Here is a 19,275-nt window from a genome sequence, read left to right as displayed (position 1 = left end):
CCAGAAATCATAAAATATGGTGGGATTAAGTATCTTTGTTTTCCATTTATGGGATGGGCACACACAACTGCACTTTTTGCTGCTTGACACAAAACACTAACCGGATTTTCTTCCAAGTGAAATTATTCAACAGGTAGTAGCTTAAAAAAAGTGGCGGTTGAGTTGGTTGATCAAAACTTGAGGGTAGATTAATTTAAAGGCTGGTTGGAGACGTTTCTAAACATTAATGACTTTAAGAAGGTTTGACTTCCACTCCAGAATCACCCAGCCGACCTGCTTTAAGAGGGGTGGACTTCAACTCCCAGAATCCCCTAGCTGCCAAGCTTTAACATAGGATAGCATAGCTTAGAATAGAACAGAATCAAATAGAATAAAATCTCTGTTCACTTTGCTCGTCAGAAGGACACTGTGACCGTCATAAATATGAGTCAGTTGCCAAGCGCCTGAATTTTGATCCCCTGATCGTGGGGATGCTGCAATGATTGTGTGAAAAACAGTCGTCATTTTTTTTCAACTGTCGTAACTTTAAACTGTCACTAAATGAACTTTTGTAAGTGAAGGACTAGGTTTCTTTTTTCAAGCATCCTCAAGTTATGACCACAGTTCAATGTAAAATTTCTGTCGCTAACCAAGACATTTGGCGACCGCCTAGTATTTATGACGTGTTTGTGGTGTTTCCGGATCACATGATTCCCTTTTGTGACCTTCCGACCCACAAAGTCCATGAGGAAGCCAGATCCAGTCAACAACCGTGAGTCTTAACGACTGGAGGTATTCACTTAAGAACCGTGGCAAGCAAGGTCATAAAATAGGGGCAAAAGTCAGATCATAACTGTCTGGCTTTCAACAATGGCGATTTGGGGTTGAATTGTTGTAAAATGAGGACTTCCATCCTCCACGGTTGCACTGCCCCAGCTTTAGTTCTTATGGACTTAAACAGCCTTGAATTGAAGTCAGGGGTCTCCCAAGTAGGCCATGGTTATGATTTGTGAACTTCAACTCCCAGGATTCCTCAATCCACTGCAAGGAATTCTGGGAGTTGAAGTCCACAAGTCTGAAACTTACACACACACACACACCACTTCTGGTAGAGCTAGTCCTCTCACTTAGTGACCGAAGGTCTGAGGGCCCTGAAATGGACTTAGGATCATTTTTCACACGACCGACACCCTCATGTGATCAAAATTTAGACGCTCGCCCTCGGACTCATAGTTACGAGGGGATCGTGTGATCCACTTTTTACAAGCTGACGAGCAAGAGTCAACAGAGGAAGCAGGATTCACTTAACGACTCTGTGACTTAAGAATGGCAGAACTTCGATTCAGAACCATGGCAAGAAAGGTCATCAAATGTCACTCAACAAATGTCTCGATTAGCCACAGAGTTTTAGGGATCCCTTGTGGTCATAAATCGAGGACCCCCTGTAATCTTTATTGGTGATTGGCCAATTATGATTAGGCACACGAGGAATTTAAATACCCAATAAATGTAAATACATTGATGAAAGTCCAGGTTAAATACCAGAGTTTAAAACAAAACGTACCAATTAAAACACCAATTTTTTTTAAAAAATAATTATTTTAATCAAAAAATTTAATTATTTCAATTTTTTTAAAATAATTTTAAAAATTGAAATGGTTAGAAAGTGAAGCCACCCACAATCTTCCAGGTATGCATCCAATTCCAAGATCCTCATGCTGATTGGCCCGGCCAGGTCCTTGACTTACAACAATTTACTTAGTGACCATTCCAAGTTATAGAACGGCACTGAAAAAAAGTGACTTAGAACCATTCACACTTAACGGCCGTCGCAGCACCCTTGTCACATGATCAAAATTTAAATGCTTGACAACTGATTCGTATTTATGATGGTCACAGGGTCACATGATCCTTTTTGTGACCTTCCCACCAGCCAAGTCAATGGGGAAGCCGGATTCACTTAATGACCGTGTTACAGGTAGTCCTCGGTTTAATAGCAGTCTGTTCAGGGACCGTTCCAAGTTACAACGGCACCCAAAAAAATGGACTTAAAACCGTCTTTCACACTTAACGACCATCACAGCAATCCTGTGGTCGCACAATCTAAATTCAGATGCTTGGCAACTGACTCATATATATGATGGTCCCCGTCTCCTGGGGTCACATGATGGCCTTTTGGGATCTTCCAGCGAGCAAAGTCAATGAGCAAGCTAGATTCACTTAACGACCGTTTGGAAATGGCGGCAATTCACTGAACGGTGGTCGCGAAACAGGGCAAACTCCCTTAAAGAACCTTTACTCAGCAGCAGAAATTGGGGGCTTACTTGCAGTCATAAGTCGAGGACTATCTGTATCTGTGTTTGTTTATATGAATAATAAACAACTAAAATCACGTGCAAATTTCAGGTTTACATCGCACCCAGAAGAACAGCATGCGCGCGCCCCTCTAATTTTTCCTATCTCAATAACCTCCGGAGGGGGCGTGGCCTCGCATCTCCCATTGTTTACCGCAACTGACCTTCCCTAGCTCCTCCCTCCAATCTGATTCAAAGGAGCCCCTCTCATTTGCCTATCTCTTATAGCCTCAGGGGAGGCGTGGCTTCAACTCTCCCAATGGCTCCCTGCAACAGCTCTTCCCCCTCTTGTATACAGTAAACTCCCTTCTCAATTTGCCTATCTCTATAGCCTCTCATCTCCTATTGGCTGGCCGGGACAGTTCTTCCCCTTTCCCCCCACCAAGTCCTCTCTGGAGTGTCGTGCAACAGGAAGAGAGTCTTTCTCTGTCTCTGATTGGTTCCCTTTCCTCAAGATCCTCCCGCTGATTGCTTGGCGTCCTCGCCGAACGTAGTAGGCGGGCCGCTTTCCCATTGGCGGGCTCCACTTTTGGCGGGAGGAGGACGGGCTCGGTTGGTGGGCGGGGCCCGGAGCAAGGTGGTAAGCAGGGGGCTGCGTGGGGGGTCTTCGCTTCATTCGGGTTTCACGCGACGCGGTTCGTTTTGTCGACGGTGGCCGGAGAGGGACAATTACCTCATGGAGCCCGCTGTCCGCCGCCATCACTCGCACCGCCGCCGCCTGCTCCTCGGGGACGCCGAGGGTCCCCTCACCCGCCGGAGAAGCCTCGACACTGCCGGGTAAGCAGACGGAGGGGACCCCGGTGCGATTCTTGGCCTGAGGAGACCGGTGGGAGCCTTGAACCGATTTCCATTGTGTGTGTGGGGGGGGGGTCATCTAGTCGAGCCCCACGCTGGGCTGGTTTCGCCGGCCTCCGAAAAGGCCCGAAGCGTGTACGCCAGGTTTGGTTGTGGCGGATGAAAAGCTGATATATCCCCCCACCCTCAGCCCAGCCCACCTCACAGGATTGTTGTTGCGGAGGGAAGAAGTCGAAGGGAACGGCGTTTCGTATTATTTATACTATGTACACGTTTGTGTATATGTGCATGTTATGTATGTGTGTGTGTGTGTGTCTATGAGGTGTGTGTATGTTTGACATATGTCTGTGTGGATATAAGTATCTCTGTGTGTATTTGTGATGATGAATGTGTGTTATGTTTATGGATAAATGTGTGCATAGGTGGGTGTGTAGATTGTGGATGTGTGTTTGTTTGTGAATACATGAGTGTATATGTAGATGAAGTGTATATGCATATATATGTATGTGTGTATGGATATGTCCGAGTATATACATATTTGTGTGTGTATATAAATTATATATATGTGTGTGTGTACACATATACACACACGTCTCCTGCTTTGCAGCCTGGTGCCACAATCCCTAGACCAAAATGTCTTATTTCCGATCCTTTGCAATCCAAGGTTGCAAACCCGTTCTTGGCCTCTGTGCACAAATGGGTTTGTAGCTTTGTGGGGGGAGGAGGGTGTTCCCTGTTCGATTGTGCAGGATTGTTTTCCCCTAAACACACACACACACACACACACAAGCTCCATTTAATTCTATTTATTACAAAGCAAGAGATCACAGTCCCATCTTTGAATCTTTGCAGCTCAACTGAATCCTCTGTGGAGACGTTGGAAGTCAAGAACGCCAATATGAAGAGGACGTCGTCTTCTGATTCTACCGATTCAGGTTTGCGTCTGCGTGCCGAGGCCACAAAGAGAGCGTGTTTTCCAGCCTTTCTTCCTGCTTCAAAAGATGGCTGTGGATGATGGTGCTTGAAATCTCTGAGCCTAGTCTTATCCTGATTGGATAGATTCCCCTGTAATGCTCTCTGTACCTTTCTCAACAAACGTGAGCCAAGGATCATTTCTATTTAGGAGTTTTAACTGAATTAACTAGAATTATGAATGGAGCTCAAACCTCACCATCAAATTTGATCTTAGAAGGAAGCCATGTTGTGTTCCTCAGCTAAAATGTAGTGGAGGAAGGTATCTTCTTCCCTAGCACCATATACTCAAATAGTAGTCTTTTAAATTTTTTTTTAAAAAAGGCTTTAGGATTTTCTAATCTGGCATACCTAACTGGTTCTGTGAATGTATTCTGCTTTCATCAAATAGTTGTAATATGCAAGGGACATATAAACTGTGCTGTTAATTTATTCTGCTTTCCTCAATATGTAATATGCAAGCAAGATAATTTTTTTTTAATCTCCTGCAGGCTGCTGCATGGATTCCCCTGTCCTGCTTGGCATGAATGACCTTGAAGAAAAGTAGGTGATAAAGATGCTAATGTGGTGTATTAGCTTAAAACTACCTAGGGTCAGCAGGAAAGAGGCAGGCTGAGGAGCCTTTGTTAAGCAGAAAATCTGCTTCGAATACAAAGCTGTGAGCCAGTCAGAGTATCTCAGAGATCCAATTCTTCAGAGCTGTGGAATGAGTTTCTTAAAAGGAATTCTGCTATTACTGATATACCAAGGCCCTGCTAAACTTTCCTCCTCCTACTCTTTCCCCGTAATAAAGGGGATGAGTTATTAATTAATAACCTCTGTTGAGGTGGAAGGAACCTTGGAGGTCATCTGGTCCAACCCCCTGCTTAGGCAAGAAACCTTTCTCCTCTTCCTCCAAATAATAGAATAACACATTTGCTGAAGGGTTTATTATACACAAGGAAGCCTTCAGCAAAATTGGGTGGGTGGTGGGAGACGAGTTAGGATAAGGCTTTACAAATGAGCTGTTATCAGCCTGGAACAGGAAGTGCTTTGCATATTTATCATGACAAATACTGTGGGTCAGGTGTTTTGCTGATTGGATTAGGCCCTGAAAAATTAGAACTGTTAACCCTTTTTTGTTGTCAATGCAGTTTGGCTTTGATGTTGGAAATTTAGCTTTATTTCAAGGTCCGTGTCGTTCTCTTTTGCAGCTTTCGCCTGCCCATGAGAAGAATATATTCCCTCCCGGTAAGTTCAGCTGAGGAACCATGGTCTCTTGTGTCAGTACTACTTCTTTCTTTTCTAAATCTCATTTTGAATTGCTCAGGCTTCCGTGAGATTACAGGTATTGTAGATAAGGATTAGAAAAATCCCTTTATCTGCCTCTTAAAGGGTCTAGAATGGTTGAAATTTGAGCACAAAAGGGGTTTTTGCATAGTAGGGGGCAGGGAGAGTTCCTGAAAAATTTGAGTTGGTTCAGAATAGCAAAGTTGAAAGGGACCCTGGAGAGCATGTAGTCCAACATCCTGCTCAGGCAGGAGCCTCTTCTCCGAATAACATATGAAAGGGGTCTTGGAGGTCTTCTAGTCCAACCCCCTGCTAAGGCTGAAGACCCTGCACCATTTTAGACATGCAATATATTGCTTTTTTTTGTTTTTAATTTCAAACATTAATGTCTCTGATCGGTTTTAAATCCCACCTCTGTTGCTTCAAGTCAGGATTACATGCGTTCTTCTACACATCATACACAATGCATTCAATTTAATTTGTGTTTTCTCCCTGGTTTTGTGTGTGTGTGTGATAAAAACTATGCTTCCCCTGTCTGGCTCTGGAATTGTTTTTCTCAATATTTAAAAATTATTATTTTTAGCACGGTCTTCTGGGTTGCAGCCCTGCGCTGAAGAGGAACCACTCGCCGAACCTGGATTGTGACGTTTTCCAAGCCCTCACTCCTGAAGAAAACAAAGAGAACGTGAGTTTGGTTTTCCAGAGAGATTCCGATGGAGAAAGAGAGCCACAAATTTAGCACCAGGTGTTCTGATATATGATTGGCCCCCAAGGCTTTTAATGTCTGATTTTTTTCTCGGTGACAAAAAAGGCAGAGATCTTTCCTCACAGTGAAAAGCATTGCTGAAACCTGGCCAGTTTTGCTGTTAAAATTTGGCAGATTGGACTTACAGTTCAGAACCGTTTTGAGTACAGAATAAAAGAGTTGGAGGGGATCTTAGAGGTCTTCTAGTCCAACCCTCTGCTCAGGCAGGAAACCCTATACCATTTCAGAGAAATAGTTGTCCAATCTCTTCTTAAAAGCCTCCAATGATGACGCACCCACAATGTCTGGAAGCAAATTGTTCCACTGATTCAATGTTCTCACTGTCAGGAAATTTCTCTTTATTTCTAGGTTGCTTCTCTCCTCAATTAGTTTCCATCCATTGCTTCTTCTCCTGCCTTCTGTTGTTTTGGAGAATAGGGTGACCCCTTCTTCTTTGGTGCAGCCCCTTAAATATTGGAACACTGCTAATCATGTCACTCCTAGCCCTTCTTTTCTTTAATCTAGACATGCCCAATTCCAGTGTTCTTCATGTTTTAGACTCTAGCCCTCTAATCATCTTTGCTGCTCTTCTCTGCATTCTTTCTTGTGTCTCAACATCTTTTATATCATAGTGACCAAACTAGATATAATATTCCAGGTGTGGCCTTACCAAGGCCTTATAAAGTGTTACTAATAATTCACATGATCTTGATTCTGTCCCTCTTTATGCAGCCTAGAACTGTATTGGTTTTTTTGGCAGCTGCAGCACGCAGCTAGCTCCTATTTAAGTGATTATCCACTAGGACTCCAAAATCCCTCTCCCAGTTCCCACTTTTGAGCCAGGTACCACCTATCCCATCCCTGCACATTTGGCTTTTCTTGCCTAAATGTAGAACCTTGTACATCCTAACTGTTTCTCTGTGTCATATAATATATGTTGGTATATACATAATTTTGTATTTATTTATTTATGTATCTATCTTGTCATGTTTATGTAGTGCAAAATTGGAGGTGGTGACTCTTTAAGACTCTTTAAGAGACTCTTCATTTTTAATGTATGCCAATTAGTGTACATTCAAAGTGACAATAAAGCTATCCTATCCTGTCCTATCCTATATTCCAATATTCTATTCCATTCCATTCCATTCTCTACTCTCTATTCCATTCCATTCCTTACTTTCTTTTCCACCCTTGAGTTTCATTAGGGCCCAATGTTCAAGTCTGTCAAATGTCTTTCGTGGCACTCACAAAACCATTTATCTTACCTAACTTGAACTGTATTTTATTTTGCCATCCAGATCAATGGAAATAAATAAGAAAAAATCCTTGTCTGTTCCACACAAGTTTATCATTTTTTAAAAAAAATGGTGCTTTGTCCCCTTTTTTTTTCTCATAAGGAGCACTTTGAGTTCAAGAAACCAATCCGCCCTGCCTCTCGTGGTTCTCTGCACCTTTCTTCTTTAGACGATGAAAAAGATCCTTCGGAAGCAAGGCAGGACTCGAATACAGTACTTACGGTATTTATCGAGAAAATCTCTGGCTGGCTGTCCCAGAAAGAAGGGATGCTTCAGCTAGTAGTGCGTAGTGGAGATATGTAATTACGGGTTGTTCTCAATTTACAACCTTTTGTTTAGTGACTGTTTGAAGTTACAGTGGGACTGAAAAACAGGAATTGGGACCAATGTCTCTCCATCTGTAATGTCTTTATTTCTGGAGTCTTAATCTCAATTAAATGTGTATAAACAATAAAAATGTGGCTATTTTTCTAATAAAATATCCTTTGCTTTAGTTCTCCAGCGATCAAAATATTGGAAACAATACCAGAACGGAGATCCCTGCATTCCCACGCCTTCTATCCCAAGAAATCACAGTAACGGAAAATGATGATGGCTTCTTAGAGATGATGGCTGGCCCAGATAGCACTGTAAGTGTCATGCTGGTTTAGTTCTTGGTAATTACAATACGGCTAGCTTCTTCCCAAGGGAGAGTTCAAAATAATTCGCAAAGATAATGTTTGTTTTTAAAAATAACAAGAGCCAAATTCCAGAACAAAATTCCGGACACTTAAAAAAAACCTTTGTCATAGCTGTGAGGTTGCTTTTGACAAAAAGTTTCTGTCTTTCCCCCTGGAATTCTTGCAATGGGAAAACAGTTTGGCTCTTTATCTTGCAATGCTGCTCCTTCCCCCCCAAAAGACAAATATTTGTTATTGATATATTGTTCCCCAAAATGTAAGTTTTTCGCAACCTGAACGTCTTCGCCGTCTTAATTCGGACCCTTCTCTCCCGCTCCCGTTCCTCCTAGGCTCAATTTCCCAATCTGTCCTGATGTCGTTACCTAGTTTGGTGTTGAGACATCTAAACAACCAAACTCCAGGGAGCACCAAGGAACCCAAGTTTTTTGTTAATTTTCACGTTTTTCATGTCAGTTTCTCCTTGTTTTTATGCTGTTGGTTAATTGTGAGATGAGTGCTGTATATATTTAATAAATACAGGCGGTCCCCGATTTACAACAGTTTGTTTACTGACCAAATACTCTTCCTCCTCTTCCTTCTCCTCTTTCACCTGGTACCAAATCCACATCTTTATCCTCCTCACTCCTACTCCTCCTCTTTTCTTCCTTCCTCTTCTTCACTCTTCTACATGTAATAAATACAGTTCCTTTAGTGACCGATGTTACAATGGCACTGAAAAAAAGGGACGGATCACTCATTTTTCACACCTAACAACTATCGCATAGACACGTGATCCAAATTCAGACCTCTGGCAACCGTCTCCTATTTACGACGGTCGCAGTGTCATAACCCCAGGGGGTTAGGCCATCCCCTTTTGCAACCTTCCGGCCAGCAAAGTCCAATTCACCTAACAAGCTAACAAGTGCAGCGATTCATGTAAAATGGGGCAAAACTCTCTTGACAAATGTTTCACTTAGCCACAGAAATGTTGGGCTCAATTGTGGTCGTAAGTCGAAGACTACCTGCATTGTTAATTGAGTTTGTCACAACTTGAACGTCTTCGCCAGTGGATAAAAATTGATCCGTTTTGCAAATAGGAATTCCTCAAATTGCAATGGTTCATTTAGTGACCGTTCAAAATGCACTGAAAAAAAAAGGGACATAGGACCCTTTTTCACACGACGGTGGCATCATCAGATCATGTCTGTTCAGGCGCCTGGAAGCTCAACCACCATGTTTCCAACCGCAGGGATTCACTTAATGACGGTGGCAAGAAAGCTAGTGAAATGGGGCAAAACTCGACAACCGTCTCCCTTAGCAACCTAAATTTTGGGCTCAATGGTGGTTGTAAGTCAAGGACTACCAGTATAGAACTGCAATCCAAAAGCCATTTCTGGGATTATTATTATTTTTTTTTTTAACCAACCTGGAAATCTTCACGATTGCCAGCAAGAAAAAGAACAACCAGGGAGCTTCATAATATGTATTTTTATAATTCCTGGTGTGTTTCCCCCCCCCCCTTTGTCTCCAGAGGGATGATGAGTCAGCTTCTGACATGTCGTGCCTTTGGACCGCTCCTCTGGTGGTCGCTAAGAGCGAGGACCTGCAGGTAAGTTTGGGATTTTGAAGCTTGAAAGTTGGATTTTGAAGCTTGCTTTAAAGCAAACCCCCCCCCTCCTTTTTCCCTCCCTCCAGATTTTAGGGTATTTCCGTTAAGGTTGTGCTGGTTGAGCAGGGGATTGGACTGGATGGCTTCCAAGTCCCTTTTGACTGATTCTGTAACCTTCTCCCCCTGGAGCAGAGGGTTGGACTACATGACTTCTAAGGTCCCATCCTGCCCTGTTATTCTGTCATTCCATAATGATCTCGTGTTCAAGCAGAGGGTTGGACTAGAAGACCTCCCAGGTCCCTTCCAGCCTTGTTATTCTATGATTTTGTAAGGGTCTCCTGCTCGACCAGGAGTATGGATTAGATGACCTCTAAGGACCCTTCCATCTCTCATTTCATAATGATCTCCTGCTCGAGCTGGGGGTTGGACTAGACAACCTCCGAGGTCCCTTCCAGCTCTCTTTTTCTGCTCACTTTTCCTTTGCCTGTGGCAGTTAAGAGGAGGCTTTAATGCAAATAGAAGAGACATTGCTACTCAAATCACGGACAGAGCTTTGAAGGGAAGACCCCAGTTTTTTGTCAGGCACAGTGTGTGGGGTGTCCTTGTGTTCCTTTGCAGGGTTCAAGCTTTGTCAGCCCGTTTAAATTTCCCCCTTTGTGTGTGTGTGTGAGTTGCTATCCACAATTAAATCTTCTCTTTTTGTGTGTGTATTTAGATATTCACAATTAAGTCTTTCCCTGTGTGTGTGTGTGTTTAAATATCCACAATTAAATCTCCCCTTTGACTTTTTTGGTGTGTATGCATGTTGATATCTACAACTGTCTCATCTTGGGGACTGAGATCCTGAGTATTTGCAAAAGGTGGGCTCTGCCTGTTCCTTCTCTCCCCCCCCCCACCTCCTTCCACTTTTGAATTTTGAGGTCGTTGCTTGTCTTGGGATAGTGTCCATCATCCCTTACAGGGCATAAAAGGGCCAACAGGATCCTTTATGCTCACCTGTAATACCTCCCCTCCTTCTCCTCCCCTCACTCCCCCTCTGCCCTGCTTTGGCTTCCACCCAGAGCCAGCAGAACAAACTGAGCAACACAACTCGCAACCTGGCTAAGACGGCCGCGGTGAAAAGAACTGAGAAGACCGTCGAAGAAAGCGTCCCGGCTTTCGGCAAACGGAGGAGAAACACCCACATGGAAGATGCAGAAGCCATGGTTGGTAGCCAATGGAAAAAAGGCCGTGATTAACTGGAGGGCTGGATGCAGGGATGGTCACTCTTGCAAAGCTGCCGCTTTGTTGTATCTTAGAAGCCTTTGTAAGAACGTCCATTTTGGGGGGCATCAGCCAGAGAAGAGCAACAGATGAGTAGGCGGCTTAGGGCAGGGGTGAAATCCACTTACCTTCGCACCCGTTTGCAAATTTGAGTGTGCATGCTCGCTACACTTGTGTGCGCCGCCTCCACATCTGCATAGAGCCTTCTGCACATGCACAGAGGGTCAAAACGGGACGTGATGATGTCTGGGCGTGTGGGCGGAGCCGCCCGATGCTGGCATTACCAGTTCACCTGAGCCGGATAGAACTGACTGAATTTCACCACTGGCTTGGGGGTGTGTGAAAATATAAAAAGGATGGTTGCAGGAATTGGGGATGTCTGGTTTCATGATAGAGAAGGATTAGGGGAGACATGATAGCTTCTTACAATATTTGGGAAGCTGCCCCAAAGAAGAGGGGGGGGTCCAAGCTATTCTCCAAAGAACCGAAGGCAGGAGAAGAAGCAACAGATGGAAATTAATCGAAGAGAGAAGCAACCTAGAACTGACAATGAGAACAATCAATTGGTGGAACGGCTTGTTTTTAGAAGTTTAAAAGGTTAAAAGCCTTTTAGAAGGATTTTAAGAAGAAATTTGACAACCATTTGTCGGAAATGCTATAGGCCATAGGGTCTCCTGCTTGAGGAAGGGGTTGGATTAGAAGACCTCCAAGGTCCCTTTCAAATCTGTATTTTTGTCAGGACCTCCTGCTCGAGCAGGGGGTTGTATTAGACCTCCAAGGTCCCTTCCAAGTCTTTTATTCTATGATCCTGTAAGGGTCTATTGCCTGACTAAAAGGATGGACTAGAAGACCCCTAAGGTCCCTAGATAGTTAACCTACCTACTAGATAGGTAGGTGGATAGTTAGGAAGATAGAAAGATAGGATGGATGAATATAGAGGTAGAGATATAGAGATAGGTATAGATAGTTGATGTAAATGGATAGACGGACAGCCATAGAAGTAGCCTCACCCAAGGTCCCTTCTGTCCTTCATTCCCTGCTCAAGACAGACTTAAAACCTCTTTCCTTACGGTCTCTTCTTCATCCTTCCTTCCTGGCTCATATTAACATCCTTTATCCGGAGCAGATTTTTCTTCTTCTGGCTGTAGAAAAGGCGGATATAATTCATAAAGACATTTTGGAGATCACAAATGGCCAAGATAGCTCTCTAAGGGATGCTTGATGGAGTTCTCGGTTAGCTTCTTCCAGAGGGAGAGTCCAAACCAGTTTGAGTTTATTTTTTATTTTTTCCCCTTGCTACTTTTCAAGACAAGTGGATAACACTCCAAAACAGTTATATTTAATAATAAAAATGTAATTAAAAATGATCTCTGCTTTCAGCCATATTATTATTAATCATTGCACAGTCAGCCAGATGTTCAGATTGGGTTTGCCATTTTTGCCTTGTCTATCAAGTCCTTACCAAAGACCTGGGATAAGCAAATCTGGATGTTTGACAGTGTTGCAGAGATTGTCGCAGGATGGAAGCAGTTCCAAGTAAAGCTGCCTTCTGCAATTGACTGATGGCAAATTTGTCAATGCCTATGGTGTTCAAGTGGTGCTCCAGTTCTTTTCGGATTGCACCCAAGGCCCCTATGACTATCAGTACTACCCTTGCTTGCCTTTGCCACAGTCGTTCTGTTTCTATTTGTAGGTCTTTGCATTTTGTTCTCTTCTCCAGTTCTTTCTCTTCTATTCTGCTGTCTCCAGGCACTGCCACATCCACTGTCCAGATGATGATGATGATGATGATTTACTTTATTTATTAAACATGAAACTCAGTCAACTGAACATTAAAAAATGCATCACAAATAACATTGACTGGTGCTAATGGTTGATAGGGATTGCTGCCAGCGTCCCAGGTATCAACCAAGTACCTTCTTAAGATGTACGATGTTCCAAGTAGCGCAGTTTTTTGCAGTTCCGCTGCTGTTATTGCAGGAAGCTGCAATTTGCTGATGTATCTTATAAAATTCTTGGACATGGTACCAAGTGCCCCGATGACAGTGGGTATCACGGTTACATGTTTCATCCATAATCACGTAGTTTCGATGGCCAGGTTACAATATTTCGAGATTTTTTCCAGTTCTTTTTCTTCGACTCTGGCATCTCGGGTACCGCCTTATCAATAAACTGTATGCTTCGGTTTTTGACAACTGTGATATCTGGCGTGTTGTGTTCCAAAATGATGATCCGTCCGTATTCAAGTCCCACAAGATCTTCACTGTCTCAGTTTTTGTTCTCTTCTCCAGTTCTTTCTCTTCTATTCTGCTGTCTCCAGGCACTGCCACATCCATTATCCAGACTATTATTATTATAATATTATATATTATATTATATTATATTTATTATATTATTTATATTATATTAATTATATTCTTATTTTTCCTTCTGTGGTAGAGTCCCTCCTGCTCTTCCTCTTTGGAGATAGGCAACGTATTGGATCGGGACCAGAGAGACCTCATTGGAGACTTTTCAAAGGTAATTCCTCCAATTCCTCCCTAACCTCTTGACTTCTCCAAGTTAATAACTGGCTTCTCTTTGCAAGCTGCACCAGGTGGGCTGTGTGTGTGTCTCCAAGCAACAATTTTTTGTTGTCTCTGCAGGGTTACCTCTTCCACACTGTTGATGGCAAACATCAGGACTTGAAGTACATCAACCCAGAAATGGTACGTGACCTCCCTCGGGAGTTGAGAAATCTGTTTTTTCTGACGGGAATGGAAAATTTTCTGAGACATTTAAAAAAAGCGGACATTTCCCAGATCCATCTGCATTCATTTTCCCTAATTACTTGAATTTCTTAAATTAATTGCATGATAGGAGTGTTCCGATATTTGAGGGGCTGTCATTCAAAGAAGAGGGGGACAATCCATTTTCCAAAGCACCCAAAGGCCAGACAAGGAAATTGATCAAGGAGAGATTCAACTTAGAAATAAGTAGAATTTTTCTGACAGTAAGAACAATAAACCCGTGGAACAGCTTGCCACCAGAACTTCTGGGTGGTTTCAAGAAGACACTGGACAGCATACCTCTCTGGAATGGTCTAGACTCTCCTGCTCAAGCAGGGGGTTGGACTGGATGACCTCCAAGGGTCCCTTTCCAACTTTGTCATTATGTGATTCTGTAAGGGTTTTCTGCTTGAGCAGAGAGAGGGTTGAAGTAGAAGTTGGACTCCAAGGCCCCTTCCAGCTCTTGTTCTGTAACTCTGTCAGGGTCTCCTGCTTGAGTTTAATTCATTTGTCAAAGTGCCCAAACTTAATTCTCATCCTTTTTATTCATTTATTTATTTATTTAGTCCTTTTTCTTCTTTCCTTTTTTCTCAGATCGTCGCCATCCTGAACGGCAACTTCTCCGTCTTCATCACGCAGTGCGTGATCATTGATTGCAGGTTCCCCTACGAGTACGACGGGGGTCACATCAAGGTATGGGGGGGGGGAAGGACTCTCATCGAGGATCAGCCTCTGTTACAAGAGGGGAGGGGAGGGGTGTTCCACACGGCCAGCTGTGATCCAGCTGTCGCTGTGACGAAACTGGTGCCAGATCCTTAGAAGTTACGTTGTCCCAAGAGAGCAGAAGTGGAGATGCTCTGATCTGCCCATTGCACAGAAAGATGGGAGTTGACTGTCTCACTCGGTTACTTTGCCCGAACGAAGTCATTGGACATAGTAATCCAGGCAAGTCCTCAACTTACATCCACGACGAAGGCCCAAATTTAGGTTGCTGAGCAAGACGGTTCAAGGAAGACCGGTGGAAGGGCTTGCCGCCAGGAGTTGGAGATTTTTTGGGGAAAGGCTGGAGAAGAGCCATGTGCCTGAAGTAGTAGAGGGTCTCCTGCTCAAGCATGGGGTTGGACTGGATGACCTCCGAGGTCCCTTCCAACTCTCTTTAAGTGTCTGCTGGAGCATGGGGTTGGACTATTTGACCTTCAAGGTACCTTCCAACTGTCCTATGATTCTGTAAGGGTCTGCTGCTCGAACATGGGGTTGGGCTAGATGATCTCCGAGGTCCCTTCCAGCTCAAGTGTGATTCTTCTGATTTGCGATAAGTGGGTTTTGTCCCATTTTACGACTTTGCATGCCGCCTTTGTTGTGAAAAGCCAGATCGACTTAACGACCGTTGCAGCATCCCCACAGTCAGGCGATCAATTGGCAGCTTGACCCGTGTTTATGATGGTCTTGCAAGCATCCTGGGGTCCCACAATCCCCTTTTGCGACCTTCTGACCAGTAAATTCAATAGGGAAGCCAGATTCACTTAATGACCGTGCTGCTAACTGAACAACTGTAGGGATTCACTGGTTGCAAGGTCGTAAAATGGGGCCAAACTCGCTCCACTGTCTCGCTCAGCAACAGAAATGTCGGCCTCCGTTGGCGTCGTAAGTCGAGGACCACCTACAATCCTATTTTCAGCTGTGTAATTTTTAATATTTGAAATTTGAAATTCGTTTGATAAATTGTGGGAGAGATGGACGGCATCACAATTGAACGCATAGCCAATGTTGCCGGGATCTCTTGCTCTGAGCGTTGTGTAGTTGTGAAGCAAAACCTGGAGACTTCTCTGCTTGAGGTAACTCTACTCTAGGTTTACTCGTGGTTTACTCGTTGTCCTCTCCAGGGCGCCATCAATCTTCCAATGGAGCAAGACGTGGAAGACTTTCTGCTGAAAAAACCCATGGTGTCCTCTGGAAACAAACGCATCATTGTTGTCTTCCACTGCGAGTTCTCCTCTGAGCGGGCCCCCCGGATGTAAGTATCCTGAAAACCATGCTCCCCAGCCTTACGGAGTTGCTGGTTTGGGGATTCGGATGAGCCGAGGGAGAGGATGGGTCTGTCATCATTTGGCTCCTGCTTTTTTAATTTAGTCTGTTCTCTCCCGCTCCCATTCCTCCTCGACTCAATTTTGCAATCTGCCCTGATGCCGTTAACTAGTATGGTGATGAGACGTCTGCAAGGAAGCGACTGAGCTCCATAAAGCACCAAGGAACTCCCTGTTTTGGGGGGGGTTAATTTTCACGTTTTTCTTTTTCTTTTTTCCTCTTGGTTTTTATGCTGTTGATTAATTGGGAGATGAGTGTTGTACACATTTAGTAAATACAACAGTTTGTTTAGTGACTGAACCCTCTTCTCGTCATCTTCCTCCTCCCTCTTCCTCCTTGTCTTCCTCCTGTTCTTATCTTCCTATTCCCCCCCTCTTTCTCCAAATTCTTCCTCTTGCTCCTTCCTCCTTTTCCTCCTCTTCCTCTTCTTCCTCCACTTTTCCTCTTCTATTCCCTTCCTCCTCTTCTTCTTCTTCCTTCTGTGCCTCCTTCCTCCTATTCCTCCTCCCTCTTCCTTTTTGTCATCTTTTTCCTTCTCATCTCTTCCTCCTCTACTTCTTTTACCTCCTCTTCTCTTTTTCTTCTTCCTCCTCCTCTCCCAGGTGCCGATTTGTCAGAGAAAGGGACCGGCTGGGCAACCAGTATCCCACCCTGCACTACCCAGAGCTCTACATCCTCAAAGGGGGCTACAAGGACTTCTTCTTCAAATGCAAGGTAAATGTCACACACGCACACACACACACACACACCATTTGAGGGCCTTTGCACCATCCCTGAGTCGGCCATTTGAGGTTGGGGAAAACCAGTGAAAGGCGAAATTTGGCACTGGTTGGACAAGGGTGAGTGGGAGTGCCAGGTGAGCCAATACCAATTCAGAGGGACAGAAGGGAATCACAGACTTGGAAGGGACCACTGGAGGTCTTCTAGTCCAACCCCTGCTCAAGAAAGGGACCTTTCTCTCCTCCTCCTCCACCGAATAACAGAGTAGGATGGTACCTTGGAGGTCTTCTAGTCCAGCCCCCTACTCATGCAGGAGACCCTTCTTCTCCTCCTCTCCACAAACCCATTCCCTTCCAGCACTGATGCCGTTCCCTAGTTGGGTCACAAGACATCTGCAAGAAAATCCCCCAGTTCAGAGAGCATCCAGGACCCCACAGCCTCCTCCCCCTCCCCCCCTTCTAGCACTGATGATGTTCCCTAGTTGGGTAATGAAACGTCTGCTAGAAAATAAGCAGTCTCAGAGAGCACCAAGGACCCCACAGTTGTTTTCTCCTCCTCCCCAGAAACCCCACTCCCTTCTGCTACTGATGACGTTTCCTAGCTGGGTCATGAAATGTCTTCGCCGTAGCTGTGAGATCAGCCATTGGCAGGTGGGGTGATCCCCAATGCCAGTTTAGCGTTTCTCCAGAAGCCGGTTTTGAAATCTTTCTCTCTCTCTCTCTCTCTCCTTCCCATCCAGAGCTACTGCGAGCCCCAGAGCTACCGCCCCATGCACCACAAGGACTTCAAGGAGGACCTGCGCACCTTTCGCACCCGGAGCCGGACCTGGGCAGGCGAGAAGAGCAAACGTGAACACTACAGCCGTTTGAAGAAGCTTTGAAGGGGACCGGGGGGGGTTCTGAAACGGACACTTTTTTGGGGGGATTGAGGTGAGAGGGGGTTGGATCCGTCCTGTGCAACCCGACGGAGACCACAGGATTGTCGTCGCAGGTAGGACAGGGTAGCACTCTAGAGACGAATCCTGGATAGTTTTTCCCGTGTTTCAAGAGCACGGGTGGGAAAGTAGAGAGGGCCTATACACACACATACAGAGAGAGAGAGACAGAGAGAGGGGGGGGAGAGAGAGATATGAAGAAATAAATACTGTCAGATTAAGTTATATATATATAACTTTATATATTTCTTTTCATATATATTTGTTTTTATATATATATATATAATGTTTTTCTTTTAGCCAGGTTTCTTCTACGTAACCAAGACTCCTCTTGGTTACGTAGAAGAAACCTGGCTAAAAGAAAAACACACATAAAACTTACGAAAAGTAAGAAGTATATACATATATATATATATATATATATATATATATATATATATATATATAACATATATATGTATGTATATTCAGATGAAGATTATATATGTTTATATATCTATATATATAGCTTCATCTGACACTATATATAGTGTGTATATATATATGCACACACAGACATATATATATCTTCATCTGAGTGTATTTATATATATATATATATATAATGGAGTCCCATGAAGCTAAGAGGCCTTCGTCCGTATTGGCCGCACTCGTTTTTTCCATAGCCGGCCTCACCTCTTGTGTATTGCGTTGTTGAACTACACAATCGTCGCTTAGCCGCCATTCAGACAAGCTCTGACCATGGTTCAGCTTCCTTGTTCAGGATCCAAAAGGGCAATTTAGGAAAAAGGAAAAAAAACTCCAGCAGTAATTCAATGATTTTAAAGGAAGCCTTGGCATAAGCCGACATCGGAGGCATAAACCTGGATGTTAGCTTGGAAGTCTTGCTCTTTTTTTTGGTGGGGTGGTGGTGGTATTTGTCCAGTTTTTGTGTAATACTAAAACAGAGGTCTCTAACTGCAATTCAGATAAACTCCGATTGGGGTTAAGCTCCTAATACAGGATCCACATGCAAGTTAATCCTAGTTTGTCACAAACTGGTTAAACCAACTTGGCTTGAAATGGCCGCACCCATCCAAGTTTACCTTAAACCAAGATTATTCTCTTACAACAAAGGAGAAATTGACCTCGACCTCTGGTTTCAGAGAAACTACACCCAGGTCTTTGTCTCCTGCCCGCTCTTGGAAGTTTTAAATAATGGCTTAGCGTTACATGCTCAAACTGGGCACCCATGTCACTATTGAAAATCCTTTTTAGCCGGTGCAGGTGCAGGAATTTTTTCAGGAAGAGTAATACTGTGTAAGCTTCCATTTTTCCGCTTTTTGCATTTGATGTCTGCATCAGACGCAGAAAAAAAACCCCGCTACCTCAGTTTACTTAAGCCAGCAATGCTGGTTTTTTGGGGGGGATGCCGGAGAGCCGGGTGAAATCTCTGCAGCTGAGTCTACTGACTATTTGTGGATCCTAAGGAAGCCTCGCTGGCTCGCTTCCTGTGTAAAAACATTCCCCAGGCACGGCCCAAATCCTGGCCTCGTGTGCATATGGTTTGTGTAGTCCTCTGCCATTTGTCAGGCTGCCTCTGACCCGTTTTGCACAGCTCCACATGCCGACGGAGGGATAATAATGTGCTTTTAAGGTCTTGTAAATAGTCTTTATAAGGGAGGGTGAGGAAGATTGGGACGGATGAGAAGGGTTAGGAAAAAATGAACTCTTTTTGTGCAAATAAATTGCCCACAATTTCAAATGCGCGTGTTCTTCATTTTTTACTATTTTATTTTGTTATATTCCATTCTGTTTTGCTTTATTTTTTATTTTGTTTCGCACCATT

General features: G+C 44.0%; 1 protein-coding gene across 1 annotated transcript; it reads left to right on the top strand.

The window, feature by feature from the left end:
- The first annotated feature begins 2,863 nt into the window (after window positions 1–2,863).
- On the top strand, window positions 2,864–17,672 carry CDC25A (cell division cycle 25A). Its single transcript, XM_060683219.2, has 15 exons — window positions 2,864–3,110; window positions 3,981–4,063; window positions 4,592–4,643; window positions 5,294–5,330; window positions 5,953–6,054; window positions 7,512–7,631; window positions 7,904–8,038; window positions 9,600–9,677; window positions 10,739–10,882; window positions 13,380–13,460; window positions 13,586–13,648; window positions 14,303–14,401; window positions 15,592–15,722; window positions 16,396–16,507; window positions 17,253–17,672. Exons 1-15 carry the CDS (start codon window positions 3,010–3,012, stop codon window positions 17,391–17,393), a joined length of 1,479 nt encoding a protein of 492 aa, XP_060539202.2. The 5' UTR covers window positions 2,864–3,009; the 3' UTR covers window positions 17,394–17,672.
- The last annotated feature ends 1,603 nt before the right edge of the window (window positions 17,673–19,275 follow it).

Source organism: Pantherophis guttatus, chromosome 4, assembly GCF_059756535.1.
Source record: "Pantherophis guttatus breed Tessera chromosome 4, ASM5975653v1, whole genome shotgun sequence".
Lineage (NCBI taxonomy): Eukaryota > Metazoa > Chordata > Lepidosauria > Squamata > Colubridae > Pantherophis > Pantherophis guttatus.
The sequence above is the reverse complement of the archived record's forward strand: the minus strand, read 5'-3'. Positions and strand labels throughout refer to the sequence as shown.